The sequence below is a fragment of the Gallus gallus genome, chromosome 1 (genome assembly GCF_016699485.2).
Source record: "Gallus gallus isolate bGalGal1 chromosome 1, bGalGal1.mat.broiler.GRCg7b, whole genome shotgun sequence".
Classification (NCBI taxonomy): domain Eukaryota; kingdom Metazoa; phylum Chordata; class Aves; order Galliformes; family Phasianidae; genus Gallus; species Gallus gallus.
In genome coordinates, this window is record NC_052532.1 from 22954547 (window position 1) to 22981695 (window position 27149).

Below are 27149 nucleotides of genomic sequence, written 5' to 3' on the forward strand. Positions count from 1 at the left end.
TAGAAAACAAAATTTGTAGACAGTTCAATAGTGTCAATCAGAAAATATGGAATATTCATATGGACAACTAAAGGAACAGAGAAGCTTTCATAACCAGTAAAGGTTAATCTGATAACACAGGTTTTTGTTTTGTTTTGTTTTGTTTTGTTTAAACATAACAGGAACAAGAACCTGAGACTTATTACATGAGCCTATTGCTGTAGATCTACTGTGGTGAAATTTTGGTGAAAAAGGCAGAAGCATACCACAAAAAATTGTATTTGATTTTGGAAGAAAGATGATATAGTGAATGGAATAAAAGTTTGTTGTTTATAGTAGAGGTAGACATGAGACAATACTAAAATTGAAGTTCTCCAGTCAGTCATGCAAAGTTACATCCATCTGTTCACAAGTCTTTGGCTTAAAGACATTTAGGCTGAGACTCTATCAGCAGGACTAAAATACAAGGACATATGAAATTATTACTAGTTAAAATAATTTATTGAAACATTAATCTTTTCAAATGAGTCTTAAATCTTTTTTTTTTTTTTAAGGTGATTACATATTAATATGAGAAGCCAATTATATTAATATAGATACTTGGATTTCTCCTAGGTAAAAAATCTAATGCCACATGTTGGCATTATCTAACACTTTGCTCTATATAGATTTGATTGTGTGGATTTTAATGCCACACACATAACAGGGTAAAAGCAGCGCACTGACGGAATCACAGGTGGAAGCCAAGAGCAAAAATTATTTACACAGAGGCACTAGAAAAAGAATTCCTTATGGGTTGAGTTTTGCTCAGTGATACCAATCCTGATTTCTTTGCTGCTTGCTATTGTAGAGAATAAGATTTTGGTGGCAATAAATGAGGGTTGTGCCAATATTACAGAATGTTCTTGGTGTCATTATTTAAACTATATTGATATTTTAGGCTGAATACATAACATACTAGTGTTAATACCCTAAGTATATTTTAGTGTTGTTGAAGATGCCAAAATTGAGGTAAACAAAGAAAGTGGTATCCATAGGATGAGTTTTATTGGAACGTAGCAACTCAGAAAAGAAAGATGGAACTATTTTCTTATTGTGATACTACTGTGTTCTGTAAGATATTTTAAATTAGAAAAAAGATCCTTCTGTTCCCATTTTGTAAAATTTTGTGACAATTGCTACTGATTATGTTTACAAATAAAGATAGAAATAAAACATTTTTATATTTATGTATTCTGAAACTATTATCATTTATTTCAGTAATGTTCAGAGGAAAGAAAATAGTTTTGTTTATTATTGATCTCATGGTACATCTTCAGTTTCAATATAAATATTCCTATTTGTTTAATAATAAACTCTATCAATGAGATTCTCTTTTCTGTTAAAATTTAAAGAGGATTTTAGAATTATATTTCTTGGAAGCAAGCAAGCACTTGCTTTATTGTGAACTACATATTAACATAGAGGGGCTGGAATATGTGGGATATTTTCATTGCTTTAAATTGTTCTTAGTCACCATACAAGGAAGCATATTGTTATCTAGTAGGCAAGAAGATAATACAGTTATTATTTGACTGCAGTAGCTGAAGCAGTGCAGAACCTTGAAATTACCATCAGTACCTTTGTTTATTGAATGGGTAGATATCCTGCACTTTCAGAATTTTATTTCTAAAAACTTCTCACATGCATGTACGTCATTAAGTCAACATGGTGAATAAGATTTATATTTTTCTGCAGTAGTCACCCAAAATTATCAGAGAGACTCATATTATGAATTGTGTTTTAATAAACAGAACAAGAATTGCATTTGAAGTCAAGCTGCAAAAGACAAACAAGTCAACAGACTTGCGTATTCCTTCTTCTCTGTGTACAATGTTTAATGTCTTAGTTGATGCCAAAAAGCAGACAGCTAAACTCTGCATACTAGAAGGAGGGCAAGAGGTAAGTGGAATTTTGTATGCATAATTCCTATGTTCGGTTCATATGAAATGTCCCAGTCTGTCAACAGTCCTTAGTAAATTAATTTCAAAGTAGCTGAAAGTTGTCATGTACAGGGGCATACATAGAGTGCTCCTTAGAAGGATCACTCAAGACACTTCCCCTCATCTTCTACAACAGAGAAGATACAGTGCGTCTCTAATTAATTTGCTGTGACCTATGAGTCTGTAGATACTCAGAGAAATTCCTGATTCACAGCCACTCTGAGAATTTTGCTTGGGTTGCAGCAGCTCATAATCCTGCATCAGGACTCTTTCGTGATAGTAAAACAGTGCCAAAACATTGTCCTTTGCAGTCAGGTTTTAACTGAGTAAGAATTGTTTTAATTGGCTCATATACTTAGCATTCATGCCTGTAAACATTCTGAAAATAGAGGAAAGAAAAAATCAGCTAATTTAATGGAATTTTTTTATTTAATTGTGAAGATCAGGGACAATTTTGGTACTAGTCTGCTACTGGGATAGTGGATTCCCCGCAGCTGGAGCACTGATGTGTTTTTGAAGAAAATACAGACTTCACTGACTGCTGTACTTCCCACGTTGTCACTCTCAGCAGGAATAATGTGCAAAGTGAAAAAGAACATGCTATGTAGGCTGGTGACATTACCAGTATCGAATTAAAACTGTTCTTGTTCTGTGTTAATACTAATGCATTAGTGTAATTTGGTTTTGGAGAGATAGTAAGAACATTTGTCGGAATGTGGTAAATAAAAAGTTCCTCTGCTTTGGGCAGCTTTGCATTTATTTTATTTGGTCATATTGTTTCTGTTGATTTTTCTGTTTCTGTACTGTGCCTTTTATTTTGTTGATTCATCTTTTTGAGTTAGTGTATTCAATGTTATTGTCTTTTTTTTTCCTCAATTCATTGAGACATTCATAATTTTCCTGTTCTATTCTGTCATCTTTATTTTTCCATTTGGTTTTCCATGACATGAGCCAGTTCGCTAGTCAATGGGTAAGTGTTTTTTCATTGTTTTTTTAACCTACATTTTTCCTTCAGTTTTTAATTGCCATTTTGAATTCTAAGTTGAAACAGTGCTTTTGTGTTTGTTTGTTTATTAACCCAGTTAATATTTGTTTGTTAGCCCAGCCTTTGGAATTTCCTTACAGACTGAACTTGCTGGATTACCAGCTTCTAAGTTCTCCTTTCTTCATTCACCCTTTTAAGGTGATTCTGGATGAATTCTTCATTCTTCTTTTCAATCCCAGTGTCATGTCTTACTGGGTCACAAAGCTTTGGGGTCTTTCACCTCGCAGTGAGGCAAAATAGCAATACACAACTTGTTTCATGCTCATCAGAAGTTACCACAACTAGTAACTGTTCACCTTAGGGGATGCTGCCAGTTCATCTTTTACTTAGTGTCTGAGCAGTAACCTGCACACATGCACACCCTTGCTTAGGGAGGGACAACACCAGCACCTCCACGAAGACCTCAGACAGATGGTATAGCCTCATTTCCCACAGTCACGTCATTCCTCTCATGCTCTTGCTGATGCCTCCTGCATTGTCAACTAGACTCCCTCAGAGCTAAAGTTCAGCATTCACAGCTACCTCTTGGACTGCAGATCTTCTGAAATCTCCTCATTCTCTAGATTTTTAAGTTCTATCATTTATTTTAAGCTCCATCAAGCTCCAAATAGCAATACAGCCTTTATTCCCTGCAAGATCTGACCACGACTCCAAATGCTTCCAGTGCTCTTTTTTGCAGTGCAAGAGTTGAACAGTGTGATGAAATAGATACTTATTTGGAGTCCCCAAATTAACATTTGTTTGAACTTATCTACTCTACTGAAGGAATCTCAAATTCTTCATATATCAGAAGTTATCATGTAATGGGGAAAACTTTCTCATAAATTCTGAATTATTCGTTTGTTCTGTTCACAAGGCTGTTTCAGAATAAGAAAGAGTAAGAAAAAATAAGTCTTTCAGCCACTTGTATCTTATATCATAGTTGTTTGAAACACTTCAAGATTTCTTGAGTGAGATATTTCTGGAATCTTCCAATTTGCCAAAGAAGCCAGAAGAGCATCTTGTGGCATAATCTGTTGTATTTCTTGCTCTTCTATAGGAGCTCTGGTGTTTCCAGATACTCCAACTCAGCCACTTGGTCCCTTTCCATATTACCTTTCATTCCTTTGTTCTTCTTCAGCCTCATTTTAATCTCAGACATGTCATTTTATGCTAGTCAAGAAAAGTTTTCTGTAAGGCCTCAGTAAAAATAATGATTAAAAGGCTGTTTGTTCACCTAAAACTCAACTGAATATCCATCTGACAGTTCCTAAAACTGACTCTGCAAGTGATGGAAGACATTATTTTATGAAATATTAGACTTAAGCATCTCCCTGAATGTTACATAATCTTTTCCTTCCCTATACAGAGCTATGAGCACTTGTATGCTTTATTCAGTTAGAGTCAGATGAGGAATTTTTCACCTTTTGCTGTCAGATAGGGAAGAATTTTTATTTATCATGTAATAGTGGTCATGGTTAGCAGTAGCAGCACCTTGAGTTTTGAGTTTAAATTTGATTGAGTCTTCTGGTTTTCCTGTGTTAGTTCATACAATGCTCACCATTTTCCCAACTGTTCTACAGTTAAGAAGTCCACTCTTGTAAGGAGTCCCTAAGTCTGACATTCAGAAAGGCCTTGTTCCTTGCCTGTCACATGTCATCTTAAAACTTAAGAAAAGCTTAAGTCAATAGTCAATAGTAATAGTCAATACCTCATATTTTAAGATTGTTCAGTTTGCTGAATGCCTACTGCATTGGTTGACAGCTGACTTAGGAGGGTTTAAGAGGCATGTCCAAAGGAGAAGTGCATTGTCTCAGATGAACTACAGTGCCCATAGCCTTATTCATTGCCAAACAGAATGGTAATTTATGGATAAAGGCAGAAGGATACAGTGAGACAGCCAAGTGACATGCCAGTTGCTACTATTTCTCAAACAGTTGCCTGTCCAGCTTCTTATTGTCAGTGTATGTAATCTTCAGTAACTGTATGCTGAACAGCATCCCATGTCCTTCCTGAACCAGAGGCATTGTTCCTTTACAGTCCACGTATCAATTAAATGAATAGCAGCAGCACAGGAAACATTTTCTTTCACACAACAATCATTCATCCAGAGTTATTCAGCATTTGTTGTTTGGGATAAATACTTTACAGCCTATTAACTTAAAAATGTATAGTCTACAAGCTGCAGTATTGTGGCAATATTCGTTTTTGTTGTTGTTGTTGTTTTTAGTATGATAGGCAAGAATCACACAGGAAATATTGCTGGAGGCAAAACTCTAACAGAATAGTTCTAGGGCCACTTATGTTGACAAGTTGTTAGGCATGAGCAGGAGCTTATTTGCTGGCTTGTGTAACTGGGTAGTTTGAATGGAATAAATACCATTGATCTATACTTTCCAGTGCTTTATAGCAGAATATTTGTAGAAGCTATTTTCGTTCAGAAATGCTTATTAAATAAGAGAGAGATTGATTTTCCATTTGTGGAAAAATGAGTGATGCACCTTCTCAGTGGAATACGCCACAGACAGTGTTGTGGAAATGGTGGGGGGTGGGGAAGGGGAACAGGGAAAATTGGGCTTTAATTTGATGAGCTTTGTTTCTAAAGCACTTTTAGTTCATAAAATTCAAAGATCAAGGTAATTTAACTGCATAAGTAGTAGAGAATTATAGCTGATTTGATAGCAGAAGTACAGAAACAATTTAATATGCAGGTAGTATTGTTATGTTGGTAGTAATAGTTTTGGTTCAGATGGTCACATAGAATTTATTTTCCATACTCTGAGTCATCCAACTTTAAAACAAACAAAAGAAACAGAACTAAACTGTTGTTCTCAACAGAAAGTCCTTTTTGATTGCATCCCATTACACGCTTCGTCACTAAGCATTGTTTTTCTCTCATGTACCTCCTGTAGGTGCAGCTGTTCATATTTTACTGGAGTAACTTAAGGGTAGAGCTGCATTATCCCAGGATCCCTCAGAGATTTTAGGATCATGCTGAAAGATCCCACAGCATGCATGCAAGTCATTTGGCTATGGGAGTTGTCTAGATTCAGACTCCATGTGGACTGTGATCACGTCAGCCAGCAGAAGAATATAAGGACACAACCATCCATAAATAAGTGAATTTGGGAAGGGGGTGAAGCTTGCTTCACAGAGCAAGCATGGAAGAAGTAGAAAAAACAGTCCTTCCATTTCTGATTCTGGGGTTGTGCATATAACCCTGTCAGCTCACATAACTCCATAGTGAATTCTACGGTATTTGCCATCTTCCTAAAGGCAATCACCTGGAGTCTGATAATCTTCCATGAGGAGCTGAAGTTTTGTTTTGCCAAGGGTGCCTGTATTGCTGGAAGTTGACACTCGGGAGGATTGGGATAAAAAAAGTTTTTGATCGCATGGTTTGCAAAATAAGTCTTGAAAAAAAAAAAAAAAAAGAAAAGAAATGAAACTCAGATTAAAAAAAAAAATCAAATGTTATTTCTTAAGAAACTTCATAATTTTGGAAGCTTCTGGTTATTTATGAATAAATCAAATTGTTTCTTAATTTTTGTGGTCACATAATGAAGTTAAATATAATGGAGCCGTGGAAAGTTCTTTGATGTATTTAATACACTTTTTCACTCTTCTGAGCTGCATGCTAATATTGCCTGAGATTTGTATTCATGTTTTCCAAGTATTTTTAAACTGTAGAGAAGATGGTAAAAGCAAAACTTAACATACATTGGGATCAGTAGTCGGTAATGGAACAGATATATGTGAGTGGATAAGCACATTCCCTAGTTTTATTCTCTCTTAGTTTAAATGCAGTTTTAGGAGATGTACTGTTTAGAAAATGATTCCTAAATCTATTAAGCTGTACTGATTTAATGTTTTGATTTGTATGGCAACTCTAAGGCAGATGAAAAATAGCCTTTAAAAACTCTGCAAACTATTCATCTAGCAGCTGCTAAGTTAGGCTAATGTTTGTACTGACCCCAGTACTTTTACTCCAAGCATTATGCTGTTAGCTGTTCCAAGTAGCCTTGAACTATGAAGGCAGGGTTAGTCTTTACAAGTCACATTTTCTGTGAAGTGGCTATTGGGGACAACCTTTGCTGTCAGATAAATGTTTCTAAAGGAAGAATTACTGTTTAAATTGATGTGCCTCCTTGAAAAAATGGGATCCCTAGTTTCTGTTAATTTCAGGAGGAGCTGTGTAGTATTATCTAAAAGTCTTTCAGATTTATTTTAAAAGCATTTACTTAAAGGCACCTTCTGTATGAAAAAGTGAAAGAAAGAGACTACGGAAAATGAAGTCTGTTTTATTATGCCTTTTATGGCCTATTAATTTGTTACCTTCTATTCTGCTTTGTTGATGAAATTTTAATTTTGCCCTTGCTTGAGCATATTGTAAGACTTGTATAAACTGCAGCTCACTGTGCTAACAGAAAGGCTCTTTTAGGATGAACAATTGAAGTTCGTTTCATTTCTAGAGGACATTTAAAATAACTTATGAATGAGAGTTGTCAGACATGAAATGCTCTATTAATTAAATCTTATTCTAGTCTTTTTGCTTCTGCAGCTAAACCAACCCTTTAGAAAAAAATACATGGCCACCTTAATTATATAGGGGAAGACAAAAAGTATCCTTCACATTCCTTCGCCTGAATAAGAATAAGAACTCAATTCATCTAAATAATAACCCCATTAGCTGCTTAACTCAACAGTATACATGGGAAAATTTTCAACACACAACGTAAGAAAGTGTTGATTGGGTGGATCGTTTTCAAGGGTTTGTTCTTCTGATGTTCAAAATGATAATTTTAAGTAAATCTGATCTGGCAGTGTTATCAGCTTCGCACCCTTTATGACTTACGGCAAAAGTGTGTGTTCATGTACATGCTAATGCTTCTTTATCTTTTGAAAAACAGCAACAATACCATTCAAAAATAGATGACTTGGTTGAAGAGACTGTGAAAGAAATTATTTCACTTCTTGTTTCAAAGGTAAAACAATTTAGATTTTAATTAATTTAAAAAGTAGAAAATATATTTCTAATTGCTGAACTTCTGAAGTGTCTTTTAGTGTCATACAGGTTTGCAATACGCAGTGAGTTGGAAGGGGAGGAAACAACAACACAATTTGTAACGCATTGTCATCCAAATCATATCATATTTACAAAACTAAATCTTGTTAACTGTTAGGTGAAAAATGTCTGTGCAACTGCTAATCAGACAGAACTGGTAGGACCTGAATATGTCAGTATTGTCCCAGATAATACCATGTTTTACTTTTTGTTTAATGGAAACTTTCTCTCCAGCATCAGATAGTGTTTAAATAATTTTGTGTATAGAACTGAACGACATCTAGAATATAACTTTTTAATGAGGTTTTGCTTCACAAACCATTTAATTTAAGAGTATATTATAAGCTGTTATTTCCTGAAATTGCCTTTGCGGGATTTTTTTATTTCAAAAGGAAACATGTTTTGACATGATATAACTACTTGAATATTTGAAGAAAATTTAAATAACATCTTGTGTTACTGTAGCACTCCAGTAAAAGTCTTAAGTGCTTAATGTAGAAGAAAAGGCTTTCAGTCTGAAGGACACAGCAAATTATGACTGGAGAACATAAACATTTTATAAGATGTTTCACTGTCTGTGCATTGCAAACTACCCAGAAATATCTGATCCTCAGAGGAGAAATTAACCTTGCATTTACAAATTGTGATTTGGTGAGAAAAATTAGGACTGTGCTCATATTTTCCTTATGCCTTTGTTTTCGTTTGTTACAGCTTGCTGGCAGGGGGTGAGAGTGAGCAAGAATCTCTTTTCGGAGTGACCTTCTCCTGCTTGCACATGAGTTGGAGAGGGAGTGTTTGTAGGATTGTTATAGAAGTTTGAGCATGGTTGATAAATGTGTAAAAAATGTAAAAACTGTTTTCTGTAAAGTGCTGTATGAAAGTAAACATAACACCAAATTGTTCACGTTGACATCGTTGAGATTTATATGCAGCCTGTCAGGTTTTTAGAATTACTGAAGATGTAGAGGAGGAAATTAAGTGAAAGCAAATCACACTGTTAGAAGTCAATCTTGAAATGATTTTTAATGTATCTGATATTATTGAAAGAGGAAAATAATCATATTCGTTCTGGATATAGATACAAATTCTACAGACAATTGCCATCCGTGAAGAGGGATGTATATTATTAGTTATCACATACACTGTTACAAGAGGTTGAAATCTCAGAACAGGAAGCAAATATTCTGTGTCATAGGCCAATCATTAGCAGCTTAACCAGACTCTCCTCACTTGAGATGTGAACTGCCAGTGACATCCTGATTGCTTCTGTTCCAAAGTAGAAAGCCTCTGAGAGTGCAGAGTAAGGCTGATGCTTCACTCTCAGTTTTGGCTAGGAAAAATGTGCATCAACGTGCATACTATACCTGCATGTTCATTATTTTTCAGCTAACATATTTTCATTACTGTTTAGCTTTTGTATTATTTGCCTCGGTATTATGTTCCAGTGGAGTAAATTTTTCAATATTTGTTTTTAGCTGCAAGTGACCTAAGAAAATGAAAAGAACACTTCATTGAGATTCTACTTAGAAAAGATGAAACTGTGACTTTTATGCATAAGACTTACTGAGCTAAAGCATTTAACAAATAAGAGAACAGCACTAAACAGTGGAACAAAGCACAGTGTCTCAGAGTAACCAGTTCAGGGAATCAGATGCTCTTAGAGCTTCACAAGTCTGTACAGCGAGAGCTCAGAAAAGAAGTTTCCAGCGTCACAGCTATGCCTTCCATTTAAATGGACATCCTTGACACTGTGGTGTTTTAATTCCTGATCTTTTGTGTCCCACTTGTATTGGAACCATTTCTATCCCACTTGTGTTGGAACCATTTGTTGGCAATGTGTACATGATGTTTTTTGTAACACTAGCCCCTTCTATAGTGGATATTTGTACAATGTGACTGAACACCCTTGGGCAGAAAGCATCCTTACCACTCAGATAAAATGAGTATGGGAGTTTGCAGCGCATGAGCAGCAGCTTCTGCAGGCACCGAACGGCAAGGCAGAGAGATGGCATTTGATCTAATAAGGGGACTCTAATTAAACTGTGCATGGAGTGCAGAAACAACCATGTTCTCTCTGGTAGCTCATGAAGTGGTTTAATTCCTTGATCAGCGCTGACATACTAGTGTCTTAATTAATTGCTGTAATATGACGGGTTAGATTGATAAATGACAAATGTAGGCTTGCACTTGCTCCTGCTCCTTGAACTGTTAAGAACAGGGCTTATTGTAAAGTGATGATCTCAGTTCCTCTGGAGGTGACACTGTTGTGACACTGTTACAGTGCCCATTAACAGCATGCCAGATGGAATTTTGTTCTGTCCTCACACTCATAAAATGATACTCATGGCTGTTGGAATGACTGTATTGGAGCAAGGGATGACTTTTAAAACAATCTTTATACAAACTGGAAGGCAATTTGTATGTGTAAAATAAATGTGAATGCATACAATGGCTGGCAGATACTTTGTCATACACCATAAGTGATTTAAGCAACATAATGTCACAGAGGAACATGTTTAAGGCTAATTTAGGCAGTTTAAATATAAAGGCTACAATTAATTCAATTAATACAATGAATAAGAGATTTTTGGAGTCAGAAATAAATTCTGGCAAAATGGCCTTTGCGTGCCACTTGAGAGTCGCGGGTGGAAGCATGGGGGAAAGGACCCTGTCATAGCACAGATGTAGGGCCTATGTTCTCATGCCCCATATCAGCCATTCAGGAGCTGTTGCTGTTACTGGAGATGAGCTGACAGAAAACACTAGTGCTATGACACTGCTGGATGACACTGGTGTTGGTTTTATTTTCAATAACAAAGATAAAATGAACGTGATGTTGAAATAATAGGCTTTAACAATTGTGCTCCATCATCTCTGAAGCTGTGATCCTAGAAACTGGGGTCCTAGAAAATAACATTTCCTACCCAGAGTACATGTTGGATATACACACTCCTGTATTTAACCATGCAGTGCAAGGGAAGTGAAGAGCTGTGTGTTAACAGGCCCACCTTGAGAGAAAATGCCAGTTGGTTTCTGTTTGTACAGTCATTAAACAGTGATATCTACCAGTATGGTCAGAAAGTAAGCTGAAAAATGAATGCCTTCCATGATTTCAGCATTTTGTGAGCAGAAAAGTGATCAAATTGGCGGTTTGCCATGTTGAACAATAGAAGTCTGAGGAAAAAACCTCACTTTCTCATTCAAAATATTTACTTCTCACATTGTGTGTTTGCCTTTTGCTCTGTGCTTTTCCTCCAGGTTGTTTCAGTGTTAGAAGGTGTGCTGTCCAAATTGTCAAGATATGATGAAGGCACTTTCTTCTCATCATTAGTTTCATTCACGGTAGGTGTTTGAATTCACAGCGGTTTTGTTCATTCTGTGCATAATTCTAAACTTGTGCACAATCCATAGTAGTAAGCCCTTACTGTGTGTTGTTTTATTTTTCATTTTCTAAAGGTGAAAGCAGCTGCAAAGTATGTTGACGTTCCTGTAAGTACAACCTTTTTTTTTTTTTTTTTTTTTGCTATTGTTAATAATAATTCAAAAAAAGGCACTTTTGTTCACTCACACTTTTTTGTTGACATTTTGCTTTCCTACAGAGATTCATTACAGCTTTGCACACAGTCTTTAAACAGCCACTACAAACCTCAGAGGGCATTTCATTTCCCTTAAGCAACGAATAACTCTCAAAGCAAAGCTTAGAAAGGTTATTCTCAGTGCACTTTTTCAGTTGTGGAAGAGTGAGGATTGTAACCTAGATACTCTTTTGTAGGAGTCCTTCCATCATTTGGACAAAGTGCTCAACTGTAGAGGATAAGCAACACGTAAAAGCATCATTTTTACTGTAGAACCCAACCTTGCTTACTTAATCCCTTGCTTGCTAAACTTCTGTTTGATCTGCCGTTGATTATGTGGTGTTCATGTGGTGAATAAAAATTAAAGGATTGCTGTTGGAGCTATTTTATACATAAAAGTAAAATGCAACTATTAGAATATTTTCATCAGAGTAAAATATTTTTCTTCTGAAAAGCACAAATACTGTCAGTATCACTGTCAAAAATATTCTTTGTTCTCTCAAAAGTGTCTGTGTTCTCATGGATTTCAGTGTGATTCTAAGATAATATTATTTGCCAAGCACAGGAAAAATAATTGAAATTATGTTAATGATGTTCCATAAATACAATTACAGATATAGATGAACCTCAGACATACTAGGCTGTATGGTTGCTAGAAATTCTTTCAACAGTTCTATCTCCTCCTGTAGTTCCTTATCATATAGCAGCAGGTATGAGAGTGTCTCAAAGAGGATCACAGTAGGCTCAGGACTGAATACTTCTAAAAATGTTAGTCTGTGCTTGAAATTCAATTCCTTGCAGTGATAAAAGACTTAGAGGTACCCCAATATGCAACCCTCTCATTTGATATAGTTTCAAAAATATGCAAAATTGCACTTTGTTAGATGACTGCATTCTGCCTCCATGCCTCCATTTGAAGATGTCAGTGGGTCACCTCAGCATTGTCCTTGGGGTCTTGGCAACTAGACTGCTGATCACTTGGTGGATCATGAAGAGAAGGGGTTGAAAGGCCAAAAGGCTGTTGTTTAGGTTTGGGTTGTTTTTTTTAAAGTATGTGCGTGAATTCGTCAGAATTTTTCATCTTTGATTCTATGGTGAATATTTGGCAAAGAGTGGAAAATATGCTCTTTTATAGTGAAATAAGAGGAAATTAACTTTTTAAATTGACAAAGGAGATATTAGGAGAAAATGAAGAGAGTACTGAGCAGAATATTTTAGAGGTAGGATGAGAGGGAAAGATAAAAATTAAAAGTAAAGGATTAAGAAAGAAGAAGGACATTCTTGGGTGGTTCTTGATCATTTTGAGGAGAAGGTTAATTCTAATAATTCTAGTATTGATAGGCAACTTAGATGTTAAGTTATGGGACATAAGAACACACACTTGGCAGATGGCATTCTTCATCTGCTCGGGGCTGGAATGGGAAATGTGGACTCAGACTTGCAGTTTGCTTTCTTGTTCAGTGTCACTATCTACCCTTCTGTTCATTAACCTTTTCAGAGAATTGTGAAAAACTCCATCCAAAACTGAATGTCATCTTTTGTTTTTAACCTCTTTAAGAAAGCATTCAACATAAGGCTCCATTTCTCAGAATGCTCTTTTAAGATTTGGTACGTGCACAGTCACAAGAAACTCCCAGTGCTCTCTTCCACCACAGCACATAGGGATATATTCATACCTATGGAAATATTAGGGACAGTGCAAAATACCCCAGACTAAGAAGAGTAGCATCAATGATAATTTATGTTTTCATAACAATAATAACGAAAAAATCTAGTTGCTATTTTGCTATTTTTATTGGTAATTGTCATGATATGCTATGCTCTGAAATGGAAGAAGTTGTGGCCACTGTGCTCATGAAAGAAACCAAATGTTTGGAGGAAAACAACACAAACATTAGAAATATTAGTAGTACATCAGTGATGCAATTTGTTCTCTTGTTAATGCTCTGCTTTGATATTTGGGAATGCAGGAACTTATTTAGGGCACTTTAAAAACAAACAAACCAACCAAAAGAAAACCTCACTCAAATAAGTATTTGTTAGTTTCTCTTAAAGCCTAAGCAGTCATTAGGAGATATAGACTAAAACCTGTCTATTTTTTCCTTTCTTTAGTGTTCTGTTCACATAGCTAGTTAATTAATGAGAAAAGGAAAAGAATGCAGCAAAATTGAGGGCAAAAATGTATATCAATCTCAAATTATTGTTATTACTAAATTGTGCAGATAATTTCTTTGTGTTTAGTTTCTCATCATGTAAGTCAGCTCTGCCCACAAATAATTTTATATCTAGCTTGTTATTTCTGTCCACGTTTGCCTCATTTACAAATATAACCAGAGCAATTACTTATACAAATTGAGCATCCAGTTACATGCATATTTATATACTTCTTTTTGTTCAGAAAGGTATGTTTAAATCCCTTTGTAGGAGCCAGTAATCTATGCCAGTCATTTAGAGGGCACAGAAGGAACCTAATCCTCCCGCACTCCATGTAGGCCACCTGTCATACCAAGTGCACAGAGGCCATTTGAAGGAGCCAGGACTGACAGCAGTGTACAACTCTCACAATGCCAGCCCTCTTACTCTGCTGTTGCCTTTATGCAGGGATCAAAGGTATGAAAAGGGGCCTCACACATGTGCCAGCATTTGACTTATGGGGTCCTGTAGAGGCCAAAGTAGGAACTCTGCCTCCTACCAGGCAGATACGCACTGGGACCTTCCAGACACCTCCATTTCCAAATGCAACACTTCTGTTGCGTTACCTATTCAACTGATTTTGAGAAGCAAGCAACTTTTCTGGGAAATCAGTCTTTATTAAGGTGTGGCCATACTGTGCCATTCCTTTTTTAATCAGGATTTACTTGGAGACCTCTGTTTACAAATAACGCAAAATAGTCCTCATCCTCATGCTCAGTGCTTCTCCTGTCTTCCGCCTCCTTTGTAAACACAAACCTGGGAACCGTCCTTCTGCTTTCAAGCCATAGAAACAAGCTACTGAAATAGAACGAGAGGAAAGGCTCTGCATCATCTGTTTTAAGTCAGGGGTGTTTCTGAGCTATCTCTTAAATGGAGATCAGAAGGATAAATGCTAATCAGACAGAGAGTTAAAATAACATAGTAGAAAAGAGTTGTTTGTTGGAAGTGGGAAAGCAGGGTTTAATATCAGATTTTGTCATAGTAGCTATAGCATATTGAAGCTCTTTTGCAGCACAGAATTCAGATCTGCAAACAGGTTGCAAACCCTCTCATGCCTGTGTTGCCCTTTGATTTCAATGGAACTGCACTTATATGAAAAAGTGTTTGCGTAAACGCTTGTAGAATCACAGCTTAAGTTCTGCATGATCATTCTCTTATAAAATACACAGCTTAGCCTTTGCCAAGGTTGCTTTTTAATCTACTAGAAGATGCATTAGAGGCAAGGAAACTGCATAGCATCTTTTTCATTTAAGCAAAATAGTATTTTTCATAACCGTGTAAGAATAAAATGCTGCCTTTGAAATGAACTAATTGTACAAATTTTCCTTCATGGCTTAGGTATTTTGATATGTAAGAAATGAAGAGTGAGGATCCAGTCATGAATACAAGTAGCTTTCATTCCAAAAACATTTTAGTGATATTTTAGTTCTCTGTTTCAAAGGCTTGAGTTATGACCCTCAAGTATTTAGAGGAGAAATTTCAAGCAGTGAAATTTTCCAGCGTGCTCTTTCATTAGGTGGTGGACACTTAATAAGGAGCTCCTATGTTTCTCACAATGGCCCCCTCCAGCTCATCACTCCTTTTCATTTCATTGTTCCACCCGCGCTGCAGTTGAAACGCCTCTCTCCAGCAGGGGAGGGGAAGGGAGCAGAGGAGAGCACGTACAAAATAGGAAGAAGTTAGTTGTTACGTAGTTAGCCTTTAGCATCTGCTCTCGTCTTTGAAAAATGAATGCTTTGACAGGGTAGCAGCTCTGTAAGACTGCATTTTTCTGACTAACATCAGGAATCCAAGTATGCTTAATATGCTGTGATGTTAAGAAATGTTCTGTGACAAATGCCGAAGTGAGAATAAACACCATGCAGATACTTACGTGGTTTTTACTGAGATTCGTGACAAACTGGTGCATTGTGAAAAGCTGTGCAGAGACTTAAGTGTGCCTGTGCTATAGGGAAAAGCTAATGCTAGTGGCAGTGTTCAACTTGTTGCAAACCTTCCAGCAGCAAAACAAGTGGATGCGTGAAACTCAAGGCCGTGCAGCGTTACTTCTGACCAGACGCCCCATCAGCAGCGGCCCCAGCACGTGTCAGTCCTCATAGAGTTTCTACATCATCTTTGAAACGGGAATGAAGTGTTTGAAAATTTGCCTCACTTTAAATAGACATTATGACAGCGTTCCTCTATTTAATGGTGAAAAGTTGTTTCTCCTTTATCTAAATTCATTGCTGTGAAAAAGTGAGTGGCGATCTGGGCCCTCCTACCAGCGCAGAGCAGAAGAGACAACCCGCACCTGTGGGATTAGGTGGAGCAGCAGGAAGTAAGAGCACTTGCAGTATATAATTAACAAGGATTTTTTTTTTCCCAAACAGCATGTTCATCTCACCAGGTTAACTAGTGATTAACCCTAAAAAAGAATGTGCCGAAGCCTACACCCTTGTTTAAACTCATTCACTTGCCAGTGTATTCAGTTACTTGTGTAACCAGCGACAAAGTAACCCTATTTACAACTCTTCATTTCCTGGTATTTTATTTGATGTCTTTGTGTTTCTGGTTTCTCCATTCATCTCTTTGTTTGGTTCTCTTTCATTTTCAGATAGGCAAAACATCTTGTCTGCTTGTTCTGAATAAAACAAACCTACAATAACTTTTTATCTATCATAAAAAAAAACTCTTTTTTTTTTTTTCCTTGGGGAAGTTTTCAGACTGAATGCCTTTTTACGCTTATCCAGATAAATATACCAGGCTACATTTTTCTCATAAAGCTGTGAAAATATCTCTCTCCGATTGGTTCCTGCAAATGCTCTGCCTGACATTCAGGGGAGTAAAATTTTATGTTTTGAGCATAGAAATGGGGTCTTGAGGTTTGTCTGGTATTTGTAATTAAATGTCCTCTGTGACTGTTACTTAAAGTATATCTCAGCTTGTATGATCTTGCATTTTAAGGTAGACCCCACTGCTTTTTTATTATGATTGGTATTGCATGCTTGCCTGTTTCTTTTATTCTAAAGCTTAATAAACGAAATAGAACAATGATAGGGTCCTGTAATCAGAGGTTTGTCTCTAACACATAATCCCTATGGAAAATAAATAAATAAATAAATGTATGGTGCTACACCTGCTTTGGTGCTTATAATAGTTTTCTTTTCCTCTTTCACGTGTTCAGAGACAACAAATTCAGTGCATGCTGTACAGAGAGATAACAAACAGTTTGATACACTGTTGGCTCATTCCATGTTTATTCTGTTTCACATGCTGTAAACAAAGATGGTTAGTTTGCAAAGATTTTGGTGAGTTTTTAAAAGAGAAAGTCATACTGTCGCAATATTGGTAATCTTCCTTACCCAGACGTATTTCTACTGCAGACAGACACTTTTTAAAGGGAAAATTAATTTTTTTTTTTCCGCAGTGATTTCAAAGATAATTATCCTGCACACATTAAAGAAGGATGAAGTGTTTTAAAGAACTGTAATTCTAATTGGTAAATGTCACCAGCTGTTGCAGTTACTCTTACTTGTGTATATTCTTTTAATGATTACACTCCCGTGCCACAAGATACATGAAAATATATTCACTAGGTGTGAAATTCCCATATGTCACAGCTTCAAGACTAGGTAAATAGCTCAGAGATAAGGGGAGAGTTAACACTGATGAGAAATGTTATTTTTCTAGCTTTGGCTGTCTGCAAGACAAAGATTTTTTTTATTTAACTAAAAGAATTGAACTAAAGGAAAAAAAATGCATGAACCCAAGAACCAGTGGGCTTTAGCATTCAGTGGAAGATTCATTTAAGATTTGAGTATGTATCTCCAAGAACCATAAGAAACCTTTCATTCGTTAGATTATCTCCTTCACCCACCTCTGAAATTTCAGAGTATTTTCCTATTTTCTCTCCAGATTAAAACTCGTACAATTTCTATAAATTTCCCATGTGGTTTTAGAAAGTACACAAGGTTTTAACTTTGTTGGCTTTCTTACGTACCTTCACAAATGAGTATCTTAAGGGCCCCTATGTAACTTCCAGTTTTAAATCTCCTTCACTTGTGATTTAGTTTAATTTAAAAACATCTCCGTCAACTTTTAAAGAAGAAGGCACTTTTTTTTTTTTTTTTATGAATGAAATCCATTTATCTCTAACAGAGGGTTATTTTATCTGTTGTTATTGTACATTTTTATTTCTGTGCTTAGGATCAAGGTTTATAATTGAGACGTAAATATAAATTGTCTCAGTTTCCTCTTAAAAGTTTCATGTAGGCAGCTGTACATACGTGATAAGATTTTTAAATGAGTTTATATTGCCAATGAAATCATCAATATAAATGTGCAAAACATGTTAAGTTGTTGGATGTGAGGTTTGGAGATGCTAGAATCATTAAACCAGGCCATCATTCCAAATCCTTTATAAATCACATTGTGCTAAAGCTTACTGTAAAGTCATTTGTTATAGAACTTAGCCTTCGTTTGTGTGCCATGAACTTAGAAAACAAGCAACAACAAAAGCTATTATGCAGGAGCAACAGATAATTTTACAAACTTGCTGACATGGAAGTCTTCCAAAGTGCTAATTTTGTTTAGATCCTTCTATAGAGAAAGGTGAATTCAGACCCACTTTGTATATGCTACCAGGAAAGAGGACATTGCAGGCTGACAGGGTGAGGGTTTAATGTGAAATAGCATTTTGTGCATAGAGAGGTCCAGAAGTCCCAGTTGGGCAGGAAAGTGCAGCTACAGTAACCGTCTGACATATGGGCAGCCTTTCTTGACCTGTTTAAGAGTGTGGTATTAAAACTGTACCTACTCTGGCGTTCCTGCAGAACATGGATTGGTGCAAGATGGAAAATACTTTAGTCCTTGCTTGTTTCCTGGTCATTCTGTGAGCTAACTGTGCCTGTGCAACTGTTTCAGAAAAATGGGGCTACTGGTCTACTCTCATCCTAACATTTTTGTGCCAATCTAACTCATCTGTTTTTAGTGAAATGCTTGAACTTTGAATGAGAATTAATAGAAGCTAACCTCAAACACGAAGTTCAGCTGTATATTGAAAGCAAATGGCAACAAATCTGACTGACTGCAAAAGGAACTCCTTGACATTTTTTAACCCTTTTCTGAGTGTCATGATAACAGGACCTGGACCTTGAAGACGGGGTAGTTGTGATAGCCTTGCTAAAGACAAAGGGGAAAATGTCCTAGTTTGCCATTGATGTTACAAGAACCAAGACTTCTTTCTTGGATCACATATGGCAGAGCAGATTTATGACTCCAAGCATTCATAAATTGTTATAAATAATGAACCCTTCTGAACTTGCTAACTCAAAATTTATAGCAGATTTACTAAATGTTGTCAATACATATGGAAGCATTCTAACATAATCTCAGTTTTCATTAAGACTAAGTACAACTTCTTATATGTCTCAGTTGTTGCATGCTCTTTCTCTTTCCCTTCCCCACAACTCTATCTCCTTGCGTTATGTTTCCACAGAAACCAGGGATGGATCTAGCAGATACCTATATCATGTTTGTTCGACAGAACCAGGATATACTTCGAGAAAAGGTCAATGAGGAAATGTATATAGAGAAGTTATTTGATGTAAGTAACTACCCTCACAAGCTTTGCTGGTATCACTACTACACTAGAGGGAATAAGCTGCATTTTGATGATATTCAGCAAGCCATTAAGATGTTCTTCCCTGTTGGCTGTTTTTTTCCTTTGCTTTTTATTTTATTTATTGTCTTCAGCTATCAAGGGTAGCCTTTCTTTAAACACTTTCTGCATGGGAATTTTAAGTGCTAAAAGGCATAAATAAAAAATGGTAGAAGATTGCTATTTGACATAGTCATTTTTCTAATGTGAGTAGTCCAATTTTATTCCATCTTTTGATTTTGAATGTGTTAATGGAGAGAACTTGATTAGTGTGATTTGTGGACTCTATCACAGGGTTAATTTCCCTGAATAAAGAGCTTTTATATATCTCTACGTGTTCGTGTACAGAAAGAAGCCAGTTATGCCACATGCATCTATGGATGCGACAGACAGTTCTGTGGAACAACTTTTAGAATTTTGCACTATGTTATTTTTACTTTAAGACTCTTAAGAACTTGAAGTTGACCATTCACTGAATTGTCAAACTTCTATTCAAAATTTTGATCCTGCTTCTGCAAGTTCAGCAGAATTCTCTTCCTCATCTTCGAGGCTCACACATTGTTAGCCAGCCTGTATTTTTGCACAAAATCAGCTTCTATAGCGGCTTCTGCAGCTTCCCTCTAGCCATTCCTCAGCCTTCATGTGTCCCTTTTTCATTGGGAGCAATCACCTACTCTACCAAAATTTTCTTTCTTCAAGGCTCTCCTATAAGGCTACTTGGAATGCTCTTGGACATGTTTCTGCTAATGAGCACTAATTTATGTCTAGCGTCTCCTTTTCTGACTCGCCTGAAGCAGAATTTTTAGGCGTCTGAAATTGTATCCACTTCTATTTAATAAATTAAATGCACTATACATTTAAAATATCATTAAATTAAAAGTTATTTTATTATAAACCTGTATCAATTTATTTCACAATTATATTACTGTGTAGGAAATGAAGCAGCAAAATAAGTCATCTTTGACACTGTGCAGTGCAATCCATTGCAAAACAAATTCTGGAACATAATACGCACTTTGAAATGTATTTATTTGTGTGTCATCTCCTAAGTATTTTAGAAAGCTTTGCTGGCAGTTTCATTTAATTATGCAAGTTACAGCAAATGTTTTCATAACAGCAATTCACAGCCTTTACTGTGACACTACAGTTGTGGCAGTCACAGAAGGTCCCATAACATAGACTCTCAGCCATGGTATGTCATGTCAGTGTTTGTTGTTTGTTAGACTGGGTGGTCAAAATGAGATTTATCTCTCAGATTTTATATTTCCAGACACTTCCAGTCAGCTTTAGAGAAAAAAAAAAAAAAGAAAAAAAAAGTATCATCTGTTTTAATAAGCTAAGTGCTAATATGTGTGAAAAGAATGGTTTTATAAAAGCTTTGATGCCCTGCAGGGGTAGAAAAATTATCATCCATCCAGCTGGCACCTTCACAAAGTACTAAAACCGTATTAGCAACTTCTGCTTCAGTTTGCTTTTGCACTGAATCTGCAAGCATATGTTTCATTTTCAAGTTTCTATTTTTTTGTTTTTCTTTGGGGTTATTTTTGCTTATGTTGTAATTTTCTGGATGTTAATAAAATTATGTGCCTAAGGCCAAGTCTAACACATACTGGAGAGACCACATTGACTTTGTTGACGTAATGGAATTGGACCAAGCCACAGGCAATGTCCACAGTATAAACTGAACAGGGCCAGAGCAGAGCCCTAAGAACTAGCAAGTGATCATCCATACTGTTATGTCATCCATATAGCTCTTGGCATGAATTTGGGTTAGGCCAACATGTAGTAACCCAAGGTACTATTGGGGTTCACGTGGGCTGAGGACCTCTCCCATGTGTTACTTCAGCAGTCAAGATTTTCAGTGCTCATTTCTGTGCATACAGAAGCCATGACAGACCACTTGATTTTGAAAAACAAAACCATTCTTATCCCCATTTATTCAGTAGTATGCATCATATGCTGTCATGGCCATTCATTAGTGCAGAAAGGAGAGAAGACATACATAGTTCTTGCAGTATGATGAGTATTATGTGTATCAAATATTTATCTGTATCTTTATTTTTCTTTACTTATGTCAGTTTTATATTTTTACATAAGAGCACGCTGGGAGATATAATCAGTGGGACAGAATCAGATAAACACACTAACAAAAACGTAAGCTTATAACTTGCAAAAATTTGAAACAAAGGCAAATGCCTGTGTAAACTATGTAAGCTCACATTTCTTGAGGTTAATTCTAGAATTTATAACAGTGCAATTGAGCAAGAATTTGACCATGAATTTTTGGAGGATTTTTTTTTAATTAGTAGTGTAACAAAACATAGATAGTGTTTTATAAATTCAATGTTATCAAGTTATATTTCAATAGGAAACAAAATAAATTCAAGCTTTTATGAAAATATACTTCAAGCCATTTGACTGACTGAAGTTGTACAAGGGCCACCCTGAAAGCAATGCCTCCCATTTTATTATGTTGGCCCAGGACATCAGAGGCAGATATTGAAGGTATGGCAGCAGAGGTTGAACCTTCCCACCAATATTCCACTACATTTTTTTGCTGTGTGACAAATGGCAGCAGAGGGGCAGTCTGACAAAATGGTGTCTGACATGGAAGCACATGTGAAGGAAAAGTGTGTCACTGAATTCCTCCATGTGGAAAAAATGGCACCCACTGATATTCATTGATGCTTGCTGAACGTTTGTAGAGACCAAACAGTGGATGTGAGCACAGTGAGGCTGTGGGTAGTGCGTTACAGCATTGGCAACAGTGATATGAAAGATAAACCATGGTCTGGACAGCCACACATATCTGTTACATCACAGAAGAGTGTCTTGATCAGCTTATCCATAGCAGATGGAGCTGAATATTGGCTTCAGTGCATTGGAAATGATGGTGGCAATGTTGAAATATCGCACATTTTGCACCATGTGGTTCCCGCAAAGGAACAGAAAGAACACTGTATGAAAGTTTGTCAGGACCTTGTGAATCAGTACAAAGCTGGCAGTTTCCTGGATTGCATCGTTACCAGTAATGAGATGTGCTGTCACCACTACAAGCCAGTTTCAAAACAGCAGTCCATGGAGTGGTGATCTGAATTTCCCATGAAAGAAGAAGTTCAAGATGCAGCCTTCAGTGGGTTAAGAGATTTGCACTGACTTTTGGGATAGGAAAGGGGCAATCCTTCTGGATTTCCTGGAACCTGGACAAACCATCAATTCTGACTGCTACATTGCAACACTGACTAATCTGAAGTCAGGCCAGAGAAGAAGACAACCATTCTCTTGTGACATGATAACACCAGGCCCTGTATCAGTTTCAAGACTGTGGAGCACATTGCCAGAGTTGGCTGGACTGTCCTAACACACCTACCATATAGTCCAGATTTGATGCTTTCTGACTTCCTTTTCTGACAATTAGTTTGAGCCAATGAAAGATGGAGATGGACTGTGTGGGCAGTATTTTCCTAGCAAGAATGCTATCGTAACAGCTGTGGAACAGTGGGTCACCTCCACTGGTGCAGATTTTTATGAGTGCATCATGCTCCATTCATTGCCAGAGTAAATGCAGGGCTACTGGTGGTGACTATGTTGAAAAGCAGAGTTTTGTAGCTGAGAATTTGCTCCATCAAGTAGTGTTATTGTACTTTGTATCTGTTGTTGTTTCTGTGGAAATAAATAGGAGGCATTACTTTCAGAGCAACCTACATACATCACTGCTGTTTTCCCCTTAAAATATACAATATTATAAAATATATCAGCCTAGCAAAATAAGAAAAGTACATTTCTGTGCTTCATCCACTGAAAAACCTTATCCACAATAGCAAACAGAGGGCTATTATATATGCTAGAAGTAATAGCTATCAATATAGATGAGATCAGAGATCACACACTATTTAAATCAGAACATGTATGCTTATGAACTATTAATTCATGAATTTCATTAACATGACTTAGGACTGCTATGTGCTAGCAACTCTTACAGCAGCCAAGAGAATGGGATATATCCTGTATGAAGTAGTACACATATCAAAGGAGATAATGTGAATTTAAGAATAGTATAGATACAAGTAGAAATGTCTACAAATGGGTCACAAATATCTTAGGGCTCACCATCTGAGAAGTCTCAAACTAGAAAGAGAGCTTAAGTTATGCATTTTTTTTTTTTTGAAGTGGTTCTTAAGAAGCCTGGAAAAGCATTGCCAAGCTATACAAATATGAAAATTCAGAATAGAATTTAACTTGTGAAGTGAATCTTTACCTGTGAGAGAGATGCTCATTTCTTTTTCTGGGAACTTTCAAAAAAGACTGGGCTGCAGATTCTTCTCTGCACAGTTTTAAGCCATTTAAGTTCTCTTCTTCAGTGCCTTGGTTGATCATGCAGCAGAACAAAGGTGTTTTTTTTTCCCCCTCTCTCCTGAATTACTTGGCTTCTGGGTGCATTTCATTACTTTCTCTGGAAGGGGTATGGACAGCAGGAACGATATGGCTTGGTTCTCCTAGTAGCACCAGTGATGGGTCAGCATGCAACCCTCTTCTTCTCATATTTAGTTGCCAGATGGAGTCACTAGAAGTTATTTGCTTGGTCAGTTTGTCAAAGACACTTAGGACTCCATAGACACTTAGGCATTCCATAGTGGTCCTCTTCCTAGTATCAACTGGGAACTTTACCTACCAAATTCCTTCCCATCCCAGGAACTTACGACATATATTTCTTATCATCTGTAGCAGTTTATAGTTGTGCATTTTTTTTTTTTTGCTTGATTGTTTTTAACACAGCAGAACTTAAAGAACGCTAGCAAGGTTTTGTAATATTTTGTACCTGTGGATGATCTACAGTATCTCTGGCTTAAATGTCTCTTCCATGTTCATATTGTGATTTAGTGGAGGGTTGTTAGAGTCAGGGTAGTATGGCTAGGTTGCAGTTGGACTTGATGATCTTTAAGGTCTTGTCCAACCTGAGTGATTCCATGATTCTATGATTCCTGAAGGCTTAATTGATCTTTATGAGTTCTCTCAATCTCATATGCCCCTGAAGCAATTCAAAACAATGAATTTACATTGGAGCAAGTTTGCATCTCTAAAAAACTCAAAGCAAAAATTTTCTAACATTAATGCTGGAGTGACTCAGGCAGAATCAGTGCATGGCAACTAAATCGTAAGGGCACTCCCATGCTTATTTAATGATTTAGACTTTTAATTAAGGTTAAACACATCAGCCACTGAAACTTTTTTAAGCCTAATAATTTAAACCAATGAATTATTTTTAAAATAATCTGTAATAAAATATTTTAGAAACAAAGTTATACTTTTAGCATTTTTCAAACACTGGTTGAAAAATTATTTACAGAAAAAGCTGTTAGAGTAATATTTAGTGAATGAGAAAGTGAAATATTTAACTAGAATTACACAAACCAACAGTAAATCTAAAATGCTACTACTTTGAATGAGCCCCCTCTTATTTACAAAGATAATCAACCTCCTCAGTGATGTAAGAAAATTTGTGCTGCCTATCACAGAGTAGTGCTCTGTATCTGATCGCAGAATTGTCAGACGTAAAAAATATCTATCTGTAAAATTCATGCAGAGTCTGGTTCAGCACTATCAAAATTGGAGGAAGTTTTGCCATTGACTGCAATACAAGCAACACCGTGTCCATGAATATGTCAGGTTATCATCACTACCTAGACTTAGATACATGTTTCTACTTGAATTATTCAAATGGGACTAATTCATGTTTTTGAGCATTTTGAATGACATTAGATTTATAAATTAAAAGCACATTTTAATTTGTCTAACAAGCTTCAGCTTATAAAAGTAGATCTGTATAGAGCACTGCGTAAAACATTGATGGAGTACTTTCTGTAGGAATGTAAAGTTCTTAAGTGTTATCTGGGTAGATTCTCACTTTCTTCTACCTTTTGTACCTGAAGTTTGACTAGTATTGTGTGAACACACACACAAAAAAATATTTTCAAATATTTTCCCTTCAAAATAGGTTTATTTGCCTGTAAGAACTTTATTTTATAGACCACGTTTTGTTGAGTCTGTCATGAAAAACTTAACAGTATAAACAGATGTACAATTCTAATTTTATTGACTATATCTATGATATTTCTATCCAATAATTGATTGCTACTATAAGAAATAAGGAATAATTTAAGAGAACAATTTTAACCCATCAGTGTTCAGCCATTGATACAACTTGAAAGTTTTTACACTGATGCAAGCTTATCACAAATACAACGAAGTAGTCAGAGTGCTAATAATCATAGATCTAGTAATCATGAAATCACCAAAGTTGGAAAAGACCTCCGAGGTCATCCAGTCCAACCATCCACCTACCACCAATATTTCCCACTAAACCATCTCCCTCAGTACAACATCTAAACAATTCCTGAACACCTCCAGACAGTGACTCCACTGCCTCCCTGGGCAGTCCATTACAGTGCCTGACCACTCTTTCAGAGATTATTTTTTTCCTAATATCCAACCTGCATCTCCCCTGGCACAGCTTGAGGCCATTCTCTCTAGTCCTATCACTAGTTATGCGGGAGAAGAGACTGACCCCTGCCTCACCACAGCCTGCTTACAGGCTGTCATAGGGAACTAGAAGGCCTCCCCTGAACCTCCTCTTCTCCTGAATTAGCAATCCCAGCTCACCCTGCAGAGGTCAGCACTGGCAAGCAAGCCTCCTGATTGGCTTGTCAATGATGGCACCTGTTAGCAATGTTGACTTTGCCCCTGATCCCTCTCCCTTGTGGATGTCAGACTGGTGTGGTGTGTCTGAACAGTCCTGTTGGCCTCACAGCGGGTGCTCACATCTGTGCCTGTCCTTGGGTCTGCAGCCTCACACAGCAAGTGCATGGATGTTGGTAGTGAGGGTCTTACACAACTTGCTTTGGAGTGCAGACACCAAACATTTTTATGAGCAGTATAAATGCTTAAGCACTCCAGATTTCCATAGCTGCTTTTGGCTTTTGTATTTCAAAAGATCAGATGCAAAGTGATTTTTTTTATTTTTATTTTTTAAAGAAGCTTGTACATCATCAGCAATGTGAACTAAATGTTGGTAGCGTTTCCTTATCACAACTACTGTTTTCTATTAGTAGGAAGGATGGATGATTTAAGTTCAGTGATGTACTTGAGGTTATTTGAGGTAGGAATCCAAAGATTACTGTGTTACGTACTTCATTCTCTGCCTACATGGAGATATAAAGTGCTCCTCAGATTAATTTCTGTTTGCCGTCATATCTGCTAGTACATTTTTGGCAAATACTGCACTCAACTGCATCATTTGTTTAAGTTTTCTGACCTTTTACAAAAAACATTTTAAAAATGTGCAATTGCTTCTCCTTGGCACATGAGTTAACCTTGGGCTGGTGGTGCTCAGCTAAGAGAAATGTATTTTACACGAGAGCTTTCTCTACTACCAACTGTTTGTGCTGCTCATGTCTACCTCAAAAGCAATGTGAGTGCAGTATTCAGTATTCAACAATGTTTTATCAGAAAAACTTAAACTGTGACTTTTTTCCCATTCTCAAATTGCTTCCTGTCACGTTAATTTTAATAAGTCATCTTACCTTACATTATTATGTAATTATTTGCAAGTGTATAATTTGACAAAAGCTCCACTTTTTGATCTAGGTTCTACGCCAAGGGAACTTGGGCAAGTTAAGACTAGGTGGAACTGGTT

At 36.6% G+C, this 27149-nt stretch overlaps 1 protein-coding gene across 27 annotated transcripts in view; it reads left to right on the top strand.

The window, feature by feature from the left end:
- Positions 1–27149, top strand: part of CADPS2 (calcium dependent secretion activator 2) — a 301879-nt gene that overhangs the window by 258238 nt on the left and 16492 nt on the right. For 14 of the 27 annotated variants that reach the window (XM_040649118.2, XM_040649125.2, XM_040649161.2 and 11 more), the window contains 6 exons: positions 1773–1920; positions 2917–2931; positions 7896–7970; positions 11309–11392; positions 11507–11539; positions 19295–19402. In XM_040649118.2, the coding sequence (XP_040505052.1) occupies positions 1773–1920; positions 2917–2931; positions 7896–7970; positions 11309–11392; positions 11507–11539; positions 19295–19402 (463 nt within the window). The remainder of the gene's footprint in view (positions 1–1772; positions 1921–2916; positions 2932–7895; positions 7971–11308; positions 11393–11506; positions 11540–19294; positions 19403–27149) is intronic. The other 13 variants (XM_040649128.2, XM_040649142.2, XM_040649167.2 and 10 more) reach the window with 1 other exon arrangement.